At 35.8% G+C, this 12,626-nt stretch overlaps 1 protein-coding gene across 1 annotated transcript in view; it reads right to left on the minus strand.

Annotated features, from left to right (window-relative positions):
- The window catches only part of eIF5B (eukaryotic translation initiation factor 5B), a 306,531-nt gene that overhangs the window by 175,164 nt on the left and 118,741 nt on the right, over positions 1–12,626 (minus strand). Inside the window, exons 5-6 of the mRNA XM_065219537.1 lie at positions 6,220–6,296; positions 3,975–4,170 (exon numbers count right to left, since the gene is read on the minus strand). Of these exons, the coding sequence (XP_065075609.1) occupies positions 3,975–4,170; positions 6,220–6,296 (273 nt within the window). The remainder of the gene's footprint in view (positions 1–3,974; positions 4,171–6,219; positions 6,297–12,626) is intronic.

The following is a 12,626-nucleotide window of genomic DNA, read 5'->3' on the forward strand; positions in this document are numbered from 1 at the left end:
TAATTCAAAGTAACTCCTTGTTAGTCGCTGCAAATTTCCTTAAGTTAATGGGATTTTTGTGATGCTATCTGATCGTCCTCAAAGTGCTCGGAACTGCAGTGAATATAACGAAACAATCTTAAATATCTAAATTTCTTGGAAGTTCTCTGGAATTTCTTGGTTGCTAAAAGCTCTTGCATTTTTTTTTAATTAATGGAACTTCGTTGATGTTCTATAATCAATTAATTAATTTAGCTTTATTTAGGAGGCTTTCAGCCTTAGGCTGGTTCGCCTCCACTCTATAATCAACCGATTTTTTTTAGATCTTTCCATGATACAACTCCCTTGAAAAACTCTCACATTTTCCGGATGTTCATGTAATTTTTATTGCGTTCCAGAAATTTTCTCTGAGCAAACCGAAGTTTCCGGATATTCCCGGAAATTTTCTTGAAACTTCTCTAAGGTTTCTGTAATTTCCTTGAAATTTTTTCAACTGCCCTTTAATTCTATGATCTGTCTTGATGTTCTCGGAGCTTCCCTCAAGCTCTCAATTCTAATGAAGACTCGGTTCTGCTTTAAAATAAATGTTATTCTCGTGAACGCCTTTAAACTTCCCTGGAATTCTCTGGATTTCTGTGAAATTTCTGAAATATTTCTTAAATATTTCTAAAATTTCCATGAATTTTCTGAAGGTCTCTGTATTGAATTGCTCGGAACATCTTAAGGGTTTTCGATTTTATTCCAGTAAATCATGGAATTATCCTAAATTTGTCTAAACTCACTCTTCAAGATTTTTTAGCCAATCCAATAGTCTGGGCTAAAATTCTGGAATGGGGACATGATCTCTAGATCTAGTTTTTTTCTGAGATAAATAGAACGTCTTAAAAGTTTCCACAATTTTGCTAGCACGAAACTTCAAGACATTAAATATGTTGTGATCTTAGACTTACTAAAATGAAGTAAAGCTGTTTCTTTAAAACTGATTGTCATGTCTTAAAAACGTTTGCGTTAATTATTGTTGTTGTTTTTCTACAAAAAAAATCATATTTTAACGCATTTCCTAAATAGCTTTCTTATTAGAAACCTGGAAATTATCCGCCAAAGTTATGGAAAACCTGGAAAACTCAGGGATATTTATTTTGCCAAAAGAGTAAACCCTGTAGATAGAGAAAGACTATTAAACGTAAAAAAAAACTCTTTACAAGGTCGTCAACTTCTAATTGTTTAAAAATTAGAACAAAATGTAGGCCTTTCTTACACACAGCAAGAAACATGATCAATCTTGAAGTAAATTCACGTTAAAAAAAAGTTTTAAATAGTGACTGATTAAAAAATGACTTTAGTGACTTGGCCTTAAAAGAGGAGACTTTTTAATGACTTGCTTGAAAAAAGTGACCCAGTCACTAAAAGTGACTCGCTACCAGCCCTGAAATATGTGTGTGCCATTTTTTATCGAATACACCCTTTAGTAGCTTAAGCATCCATGTAAAAGGATGTGAAGAAAACTCATAAATTTTCAATTGTTTTGGTATTATTTGACATCGATTCTGAACGTCATTATTGCTGGAAAATGAAAAAAAATGAGAAATTTCTCTAGCTTGAAAGCTCAACTAGACAACTGGTGCACAGTGTGGATCAGAATTTGTCAGTGAGTCTTTGAAATAACAGACCTTTAATTAGAAATTTTGATTTGCTGTCATATTCTTCATAGAATGTCGCCGTTACTCGTGAAATGAGGACTAAACAAATTAAACGATTTGGCTTATAACGTTTTTATTTATCAGTATACGCTATGCAATTTTCATGGCAAACAGCAGCAAAATATTCAAAATGGTAGTTCAATGTCAAAATACAGTTCTATGTCTTGTTATTTTTATTTAACACAGGTAAATGACAAACTCAAATGAGAATCAGCTTAACTGTCATAATTCAACAACATCAAAATATAGTGTGCTGTCAGACGCACTTTCAATTTTGTATAACAAGTTTGTTATATTAAATGTATTTTGTTTAGCAGATCGCCGCTCCGATTACAGTAAAAAAAAAAACATTATTCCGTTTCCGAAATATAATCAACTCTACATGATTGGAACCTTATTTTGAATGAAATAGAAGCAGAATTATGAATTTTGAAAATTGAATCTTTAATTAACTATATTGAGGTCACCTAATATCAAAACTTTGAATGTTTATTTGAATGTTTATTGAATGCATATTTTTGTATAAAATCTTACCGAGATGATTTTCTAGGCACAATGCATTTGAGGAAACAAAATTTGTTCCGGCGACTACATTACAGAATATGTTCATGTCGCGAAACATTGCTAATTCGGTATACTTTGAATGCAAATCTGTAATAGAATCTTACATTATATTCGTTGTATGAAACATATGCAGAGAATGTATCAAATCCATCCTTACATTGAATGTAAGAGAAATTAGTTTTGAATGCTTTGATTTTTTAATTAATATTTGACGAAGCAAAGGATATGGATTCTGTAGTTTTTGGCCATCATATGTCATTGCATCACATCCGTCGAAAATTATGCATAAACTGCTTTCCGTTAATTGTTCACAGAAGACAGGGCAGTGCAAAAACATGTCTGGTACCTCTATATATGCACTTTGATTAACATTCGAAGTTGAATATTCTGCACAAAAAATACTTTTTAATTCCCACCCCTTTCCCGCCGTTTTTATGAAATAAAAAAGTATCTTTTGTGCAGAGTATGCAACGAAGAAGGGAGTTCGGATGTTAATCTAAATGCATATATAGAGGCACCAATCATGTTTTGCAGTGTCATGTACTCTATTTTGAAGTCTGTGCGAGGGAAATCACAATCGAGGGTCATTAAAACACATGGTATGTACAGAGATTGAGCTCGTGAGAGTGAGAGAATAGTGTGAGAGACAAAGTAGCTTACTCTCTTGGTAGTAAGGTTGAAAGTAAAGTGTATGGGAATTGTTTTATTACTTTTAGAGTTAATTAACAAATACATTTTAAAGTAAAAAATCAAAAAAATCTTTATGGGCATCACATAATTGAACAACATAAAAAAGCTCGTAGTCCTACGTCGTGCTTCGGACGCAACCATTAAGATTTGTTTCTGCTGATTTAAAGTGGCCATTTGTTGACACAAATATTGCTCTCAAGCAATTTTAAAATGTATTGCGATCAGAGAAAAAGGGATAAGTTTTCAACAGAAAAAAAAAGTTATAGAGATATTGTGAGAGATTAAAAAAATTGTATGTGACAATTTAGCTGCCGCTAACTTACAAAAAGTAAAGGCCATTTAGCTCTCGATTCATTTAGCGTAGGCTATATTATCGATATTTTTAGGTATTGATATCCCTATTTCTGTAGGTTTAGGCATTTTTTGCGTTTATATATTTATATAATTATATATTTATATAATTTTGGCCTTATCAAGTTTGTCTTCAATATTGATGTGGGTCGCAATCAGCGAAACTTTGAGAATTGTATGGCCCGAGAAGTAGATAAATCTTGCAAGCCGATAAATTCCATATCCAGATCTGGAATCGAGCCCACCCCTTTCGGAATGGTATGCTGGGCTTCTTTTGACTAGGCACTAGACAATCGTTTTGGCTTCATTCTAGTTAATCATAATCTTTGGATTTTAAGCCTCCACTGAAACTTTACGCCTATTCTATGCTTGATCCTCTAGACCCAGGGAAGTACAGTAATTTTTCGAACCGAAAAATTCCTTGACCGGACTGTAAATTGAACCCGTTCCCTCTTGCATGATCGTGCTTTAATGACCCCCCTTCACTGACTGATCTAAGGCAGAACCCTAGTAAATTTTGTTGAATTCGCTAACACCAAACACAATGCCTTTACTTAAACGATAAATTCCAAACAATTTACTAAACGACCGCCGCTGACAAAATGCAGAAACCCTCGCTGTTCAGTGTAATATCTTGTTCATTATTGTTGCTACCACCATCCCCATCATATGCCTTCCCCGTGTACTCACCTTAAGCTTGCACGGAAACACGGCAATCGTCTTGAATTCCTCGCGCTTGCGTTGCTTAATCTCGTCCCGATAGGCCATGAATTTATCGAACAAATGGTAGATAATGTCCGCCTGGAATATCTTCACGCCCAGACTGTCGGCGAGCTCTTGCGCGTCACGTTCCACCTTGACGTCGAAGGCGAGAATCGTAGCGTACCTGCAACCGAAAGGAACGATATAGAACGTCAATCAGTAAGTTTGTGGTGCAAAACACCCCTTAGCCTCAACAGCTTGGCTATTCCAACCCCGGGAACGATGGAAATCCCGCGAATTAGAACCATATGGGACCAACCGCGGGGACCCGCGCATTGTTGGCGTGCTCATTGATTATCTCAATCGATCATGTCACTTTGTGAATTGGTCTCGTTTACGATGAGTCACCATCATCATCATCATCACCATCACCTCTATGCCGCCCGTCCATAGTGCGCTGGTGTTTAGAGACAAAGTCACCCACGATTGCGCGCCCAGGCACTCACTCAACGGGGAATGCTCGAGCGTTGCATTACTGAAGTATCGCCGACGACACGGCGGCTTTGGGTTCAGTTAGTCAGACAGTCAGTCAGTCAGTCAGTCAGCCATGGTAGGTAAGTATAACGAAAATGCAATAAAATAAAAGTAGATTGACGAAAGACTCCCACAAACAGTTTACCGATGGATACCGCTCCTACACGTTGATTAAATTAAGTATTAGTGTTGAGTTGAGAATTGAATGCACTATATTTTGTAATGTGCCCTGGCTTTGGAATGTGTTGAATAAGATGGGTAGGAAATCGTGATAAATGGCATTACCAGGATTAAAATAAAATTGCTTCTCGAGCTCTTTAGGAATTCCGAAGAATTTAGTTTCTTTAAATTATTTCTAAACCAAATTCTGTGAAATATCTTTTGAAAAAAAAATCGATAATATCTCGTGGTTGCTAAGAGGTATCTATTTCATTTCTTCAGATAAAATGGGCATAATAACAAGTTTTAACAGTGATTCTAAGAATAATTTCACAAAAAAAGAACTTAATACAAAGTTAGAGCACAAATCATTTTTTACTTAGGTACAAACCCTGACTGTGTGATTTTCTTTGGCGACGTTCACAATTTCCAGCAGAATTTTCAGAAGTTTTTTCGGTGTGGAACACCCTTTTATTGTCTATACAGTCATATGGTCATGTTTATAGCTTTTATCAAGTTCAAGTACCGCTCCATGCTCCTGGCTCAATGCTAATGGATCTGCCATAAAACACCACTTCCAGGATGGATTTTTAATGTCGCGCATTTCACTACTTGTAAATGTTCCCGACCTTTCATGAACAAACATATCCAACGGACGTGATTTTCTAGTGCATGTCCTTGTGTAGCGTTGCGTCGTGTATTTGTGCGCCGCTCGTTGGGTTTCCGTCGTAAAAATTAATCGCCGATAATGAATGAGCCACTGATTTGAAGACAGCAAATGGCTTTTTAAAATATTTCAATCGTCTCACTTAAGTGGAGTGGCTGTGCCGTGGAGCTTCGACAGACGACGACGACGACGACGACGATGAGTGATGGGTTATAACTTGTTTCGAGAATTGTGGGTGTTAAAAAATGGTAACCCGCACTCAACGCGGGAAGTGGTTCCCCTTGACTATGTGTGTGTGTGGTTGTGCCCGGTCATTGGGAGCTGTTGGCTGATTGTGGCTTTTTAGATAAAAATGATAAATATTTGCAACGTAAGGAATCCACTAACGTCACCCGATGGGCCGGAGGTGCTGGCTTACTGACGGATGGGGCCATAAACCTGCATCCGGTAAAAACACAAGCGTAGCCTCAATCGTGCGCACATGGTCATAAAAGTGCACTTATCGAGGTTTGTTCTTTGCATGGACGGTAATTACAATCGATAGTTGCGCGTCGTTCCAGCACTTGCACCGGGCCGAGGATTTTCAGCCAGATCCTGCAGTCGGATTTTCAAGTGTTGTCGTTAAACTTGTGGGTGCTTCCGAAAATCCATTTTCGGATTTATTTTATCGCCACGCTCCGTAGAGACTGCGCGACAGATATATCAACGTTTTATAGTTCTTCCATCGGGGAGGTTTTGTCTATTTTAATGGCTTTTCGTTTTTTCGGATGCACTGCTTTGCTGACTGGTGGAAATACCTTGCGTGGGTCATAATTTGAAAAACCAACAAGCAGCTAAACTGGTACACAAAAGTAGATTTCGATCGATACTTACTGATTCTCGTGTTCCAACATGGTTGAGGCCTTCATCACGTCACGTTTCACGACCGGACCGATTCGTATACCGGAGTACTGGAAGAAGAAGAAAATGACCGTTAATCGTTACTGAATCATTGCTGGTTTATTTAATGTGCAGGAGTTGATTGATTTTTCTTTCAAACATAGTCCACCTTTTGCTTAAGCTAGAATGAACATATGTAACGCTGGGATGTTGGGCAAGAATGTTAGGTTTGCAGCAGGGTTGCGTTTGCAGCAAGGTTCGTTTTGGTAAACGATAAACTGAATTGATGTCCTAACGATCATATAACACGAAGGACCTTGAGTTTGAACCCATGGTCTTCTGCTCAGTAAGCAAAAACGTTTGCCACTAGGCAAACAAGCTTCTTTTAACGACCGAGTTGCTGTTATTACCATGTAGTAAATAAAACCTGAGATTAAACTCATGATGTCTGCTCAGTAAGCAAAAACGGTCGCTCTAAGACCACCGAGCCCCTCATATTTATTGCATCATACCGTTACTCGAGTTCAGACCCGGCAAGTTTGCAAAATACACGATAAACAAGCGATTTGACCATAAATTTCTTAAATATGAAAGAATCTGGGACCATATTTTTCTACTTATCAAGCAAGCCACTGTAACCGACGATCTTTCAAATTCGAAAACTAAAAGCTAAGACAAAGTACTTAAGGTGATACTCTAAGGAAGCTTTAGCGTGAAACTTCAAAAGCACAAATGTCAGCTTCCACAAAACATACATTAATGAAATTGATACTCTCTGTTAAGTGGAGCTCAGCAACCAAGGAGTAGCAATTTCATTATTGTATGTTTTGTGGAAGCTGACATTTGTGCTCTTGAAGTTTCACACTAAAGCTTCCTTAGAGTATCACTTTAAGTCTTCATTAAGGCCCACTGTCACGTTACGTTCAATGTTTCGATTTGTTTTTACCAACATCCAACCAACCACTATCGATCTATTTGAATCACAACACATTATAAACATCGAAATTATCTGCAAGCATCAAATTCATGAAACAACTTCTCAAGTCTATTTAAAGCGCAACTTCTAGAATCTACCGTCCGATCATCAGAATTGATTTATTATATTTTATAACATTGTCACAGAAGCCATTTTAAATCCTCAAACAAAAAAGTTGACTATGATTACCAGTTCTCTTGACTTACCTTTTAGGATCTCTGTATCTTTTCTAGATGCTATCTGCCTAAATTCATGAAGATCTCTTAACATGCCCCAGCACACTTACAAAAATTGCTCCTAAAGTACTCTAAATTACCTAATGCAGATCAACGGACTTGTTGTTTAAGTGTTACTGTGGATGGACCGGTCGAATAAAATCCGCTGCACCACAAAGTTGACTATCTACAAGACACTGATAAGACCGATGGTCCTCTACGGCTACGAGACCTGGACTATGCTCGTGGAGAACCAACGCACCTTTAAACGGAGGATGTTACGGATCATCTAGTGCCGATGGAAGACGGAACTGGAGGAGACGAATGAACCACAAATTCCACCAGCTGCTGGGAGAACCATCCATCGTCTACACTGCAAAAAATGGGCGACAACGGTAGGCTGGGCAGGTTGTAAGAATGCCGGACGACAACCCAGTGAAATTGGTTCTCGAAAGCGACCCAATTGGAACGAGAAGAAGAGGCGCGCAGCGGCCAAGGTGGATTGACTAAGGCAACCTGCGGACCTTTGGACAGCTGAGGACATCAAAGCCTTAGACTGATTGGAAACGGTACTATTCTGTATTTGGGAGTGAGGATGGAGAACTTCTGAACTATTTCCAAAAGGTCTAACGGATAATAGGTCGAAAAGACATAAGGTCGAAATCCCAAAACCAATGATTGTATAATAAAGAAGAGTATATTGTATTGATATTTTATAAATTAAAGCACTGCTCACGTATAAAAGAAGGAAAAACCTCTGAAAAGTATGAGATTCTAGTATCCCATCTCGGTTTTTTGAATTCTTTAGAAAGAACTGATCATGTATCAAAGAAGGAAAATAATATAAATATAATATTTTGATTTCTTATCAATTTTTCAAATCCTAAAATTCACAAGTTTCCTAAAGTTCAAAGTGCTTATTTTTAAGCTCAATGTCATAAAAGCAAATTTCGATCACTGTATCTCAAATAATTATCATGATTAAACTTTCAAAGAAGGGTATGATGAATAGATAGTAATTTTAATTATATCATTAAACATTAGAATCTTTACATTAGATTAGAATTTTATTATAACAACAATACAAAATCAATGAAAACAAAAGTTTAAAGAACAAACATAGACAGCTGCTGAAAGAAGGAAAAATAGTATAAAAACATAATTTACTTTTAAGAATTTGTTTGAAATCATGAGTTTCAGAATATTTACATAAGTTTCAGAATATTTACATCAGTTTTTGGCGTATCGACCTTTTTTTCTTTCGACTTTTTGTCTTTCGTATTTTTGTCCTAGCGACCATTTGTCCCTGTTTTTCTAACTGTGATTGCCTGTGCTCCGAACTTATCATACTGAACTTACTGGAGCTGACATATAAGGTGTTTTTAGATAATCCGTAAGGCCTTCAGAGCTAACCCAAAAGACCCCCAGAGCTAAAAGTAGGGCTGGTAGCGATCAATGATGTCAAAAATACTGATTTTAGTGACCATGTTGAATAAAAAAAAAGTGGCCAAATAGTGACTTATAGTTGTAAAAAAAACATAAAAGTGACCTAAGTGAAGAAAAGTAGTCGTTCTGATAGCACACCGAATAAATGTTTGGTGTTTTATTCAATTAATATCTGATACACACTTATGTACGATATGCACCTTTAAAGCGAAAATTTATTACCAAACTCACTGCCAGAGTGTCTCAGGGAATCTCATCATTACTCAGGGAATTTAATAGTTTTCTTACTAAGGAAGTTTGAAAGAAAATAAGACATCTTAAATACAAACATTTAATATTTCTCGATATTCTCATTCACACATGAACTTTATAGATCAAGAGTGGACTAATCTTCAGCAACAAATAAATTTTAAAAACTCAGAGGTTTGAAATTTTGTTTTAATTTGTTTGATTGGTTCTGGAGTATGCATATTACCCACAAATTTTTAATTTCAACAAGTTTTTTTTAAACTCTGGACTTAAAAGTAATAATGCTTCAAGAAATTTTCAAGAATCTAGAGTAAAATTCCATGCACAGTTTAAAGGCTCATGGATTTTTTTTATAATTTCCAAGGGCCTAACTCCAAATCTTTGAGGAAAACAACAAGTGTAATCTGCTTTCATTGTAGTTCTGAGGAATAGAAATAGATAGATAGAGAAAAAGATAATAGATTTCATGTGAAGCCTGAGCTAGTTTTGAGTAGAATTTCAAGAAAAACGTGCATTCAATTCAAACCAGAACTCATGTGAACTTCAGAGGAAAATAACAAGCTAATAATTTCATGAATTTTGTGGGAGAAAACGAATCCGGAGCATAAGTCCTTAGACATTTTGAAGAAATTACGGGCGAGGGGAGGCTAAAAGGATGATTACAATTAAATCTGAGAAGAGGATATCTACAAAGTAATTCGAAAAAAAAAATCCAGTAGGGTTTACCAAACAAACTATGCGGAGAAATATAAGAAATTTGTGAGGAGAAATGCAAATGTATTCCTAGGAGAATTTCAATGTGAGTAGGATTCCAAAGAATTGAGTGAGATTCAAAAGGAAATCTGAAATGAATTCAATAAAAATTCTGATAATCTTTCCAAAGGGTTTCTCACTGAAGAGAGTTTCCAGGTGATTTCGAGGAAAATACAAAGAAAACTGAAAATTTGAAAGAAAAGGAAAATTTCAATGGAATTGTGAGAAGTTTTCTAAGAATATTTTGGTAGCGGTCTCACCCCAGCAGGCCTGGGTTCAATTCCAGTCAGCGCCGCCGGGATGTTCTGAGGCATAATATCTCTGATCACGCCTTCCTTCGGAAGGGAAGTAAAGCCGTTGGTTCCCGGTTCATGAGTTGATGGGTCGATAAGGTAGAGTCCAGGTATGCAAAAATTGGTGCTCAACACAGAAAACAAAATCTACGAAAAACAAACAATGAATTTATTAAGATTTTTCTTAAGTTCATGGAACTGTCTTTAGATTATAGACTTTTTTGGTATTATTAGAAGTGCCCATTTTCTGGAGGATTTCTAAATTTCCTTAAATTACTCTAGACTGCCCAGTATTTCACAGTGTTTTTAATGAGAACCCTCAATTTTACTTAAACCAATTGAATTGCCATAAGTTTCCTTATTTTTCTTTAAGTTTTAAAAACTTTATAAACGCTCACGGAAATTTGCCTTAAGTCACTAATTTTCCCTGAACTTAACTGAACATCCCTGAAGTTCTCAATATTAGTTTAAAGTTCGAAAATTTTATGATACATATTTAGAATTCCCTGACACTCGAGAAGTTTTCCAACAATCATAGAATTATCGGAATATTCCATAATTCCACGAAACTCCGTGTAGCTGCTTCAAGTTTTCTAAAGTTAATGGTATTGTTCTGTAGTAATCTGATCGTCTTCTAAGTACTCGGCACCAGGCATGGAAAATCATTTGCATTCATTTCGTGCATTCATTTACATTCATTTGTCCCTATCTTTTTTATCAACAAAATTCCGCAAAATGATGAATGGAGTTTTTTTAGGTTTTATTATTAGCTACAACTTTTATAACATTTTAAATCCGTATCTCTTATGCATGACGAACCAGAGCGAACAGAAACCACTACTGTTTTTCAGAGAATGTATTTTACATTCACTGAAAAACAGTAACAAGTTCTGTCCGCTCTAATTCGTGATACATAAGAGAAAAAGATTTGAGTTATGGGCAAAAGTTGTAGCTAATAACATAACTTACGAAAGCTCTATACATCATTTTGCGGAATGCTGTTGATGAAAAAAGTTAGAGGCAAATGAATGTAAATGAATGCATGAAATGAATGTAAATGATTTTCCATGCCTTCTCGGCACTTCACTGAATATCATGAAACTATTTATCTAAAAATATCTCAGTTTTTTTAAGATCTCTGAAATTTTTTGAAGATATCGGTGCTAGCAAAAAGTTCTCGCATTTTAGGTTAATTAATGTTGCTTCATTGGTGTTTTTTTACATTTTCGCATTTTTTTTTTAGTTCTTGAAATTTTCATGCTATAGCACTCTTAAGATACTCTCACATTTTTCGGATGTTGATATAAATTTTATTGCGTTCTTTAAATTCACTCGGCACTTTGCTGAAGTTTCCGAAAATTCTCTGAGTTTATCGAGTTTATGCAATTTCCTTGAAAATATTTTAACTGCCCTTTGATTCTCTGCTCTGTCTTGATGTTTTCAGAGCTTCCCTGAAGCTCTCAGTTCTATTGTAAATGTCGGTTCTGCCCAGATATAAATGGAATTCCCGTAAACACTTTTATACTTACTTTAACTATATGTTTTTTGTATTACTTCTGCGTGAAGTCAACGATTTACATAGTTGAAGATGCCAATTTCAAATAACAGACTAAAGTGGTAATTTTTATAAGATATATGAGGAGATGAAAGTATGGAGTTGATAGTTCCGTTAGAGTACGGCAGGGTGAAAATTGTATATAGAGAGTAGAAAGCTAGCAAGGACAACTTTTTAGAAAGGTACAAATTGGTTTGATCATCTCTCTTTACCAAACTCCCCCGTTGGAGAGGGATGATAAGGGGTATTCTCCCTCACCACCACTGGCAAAACGATATGATCACCGACTCGCTCATGTACCGACGATGTGTTTGTATCCAATTTGCTTTCATTTTGATGCTGGACTTTGCTCGGGATGCGTCTCCATTGATTTATAGTGAATAGTGACTGTACCATGGTCACATTTTCTATACTTATTTCAATTTCGGAGTATTGAGCAAAAACTCAAAACTTCAAATAATAACTCAAAAACGAAAAAAAAAACACATGGCTGTTTTTTTTTTTTGATGCTGTGCCAAGATTTTAAGAAAAAAAAATACAAAACATATTGTGTTCCCTGTCTACAAACCATGAAAACCATAAAAAATAAACAAATACAATCAATGTTTTTTAATGCAAAATCCCAATTTTTTATAACGTTATATTTTTCCTAGAAAATATTTTTAAGTACCTTTCATTTGATATTTTAATCTTTGAAATCAGTGGTTCAAACGTTATGATTTTTTGAAAAAAAAAGTCGTATATAAAAAACGAATTTTTGGACCACCCTAACATGGAAATGGTCACCCCAATGACAAAATAAAAAATACGGGTCTAATATTTTGCAATAAAGAACAAAACTACCCATTTTTACATAATTATGAGAACCACTAAATCGTTTTGCTATGGAATGGCTGTATATACAAATATAAAAA

The sequence above is a fragment of the Ochlerotatus camptorhynchus genome, unplaced genomic scaffold (genome assembly GCF_037179485.1).
Source record: "Ochlerotatus camptorhynchus isolate MF236.1 unplaced genomic scaffold, CSIRO-AGI_Acam_v1.1 ptg000105l, whole genome shotgun sequence".
NCBI lineage: Eukaryota > Metazoa > Arthropoda > Insecta > Diptera > Culicidae > Ochlerotatus > Ochlerotatus camptorhynchus.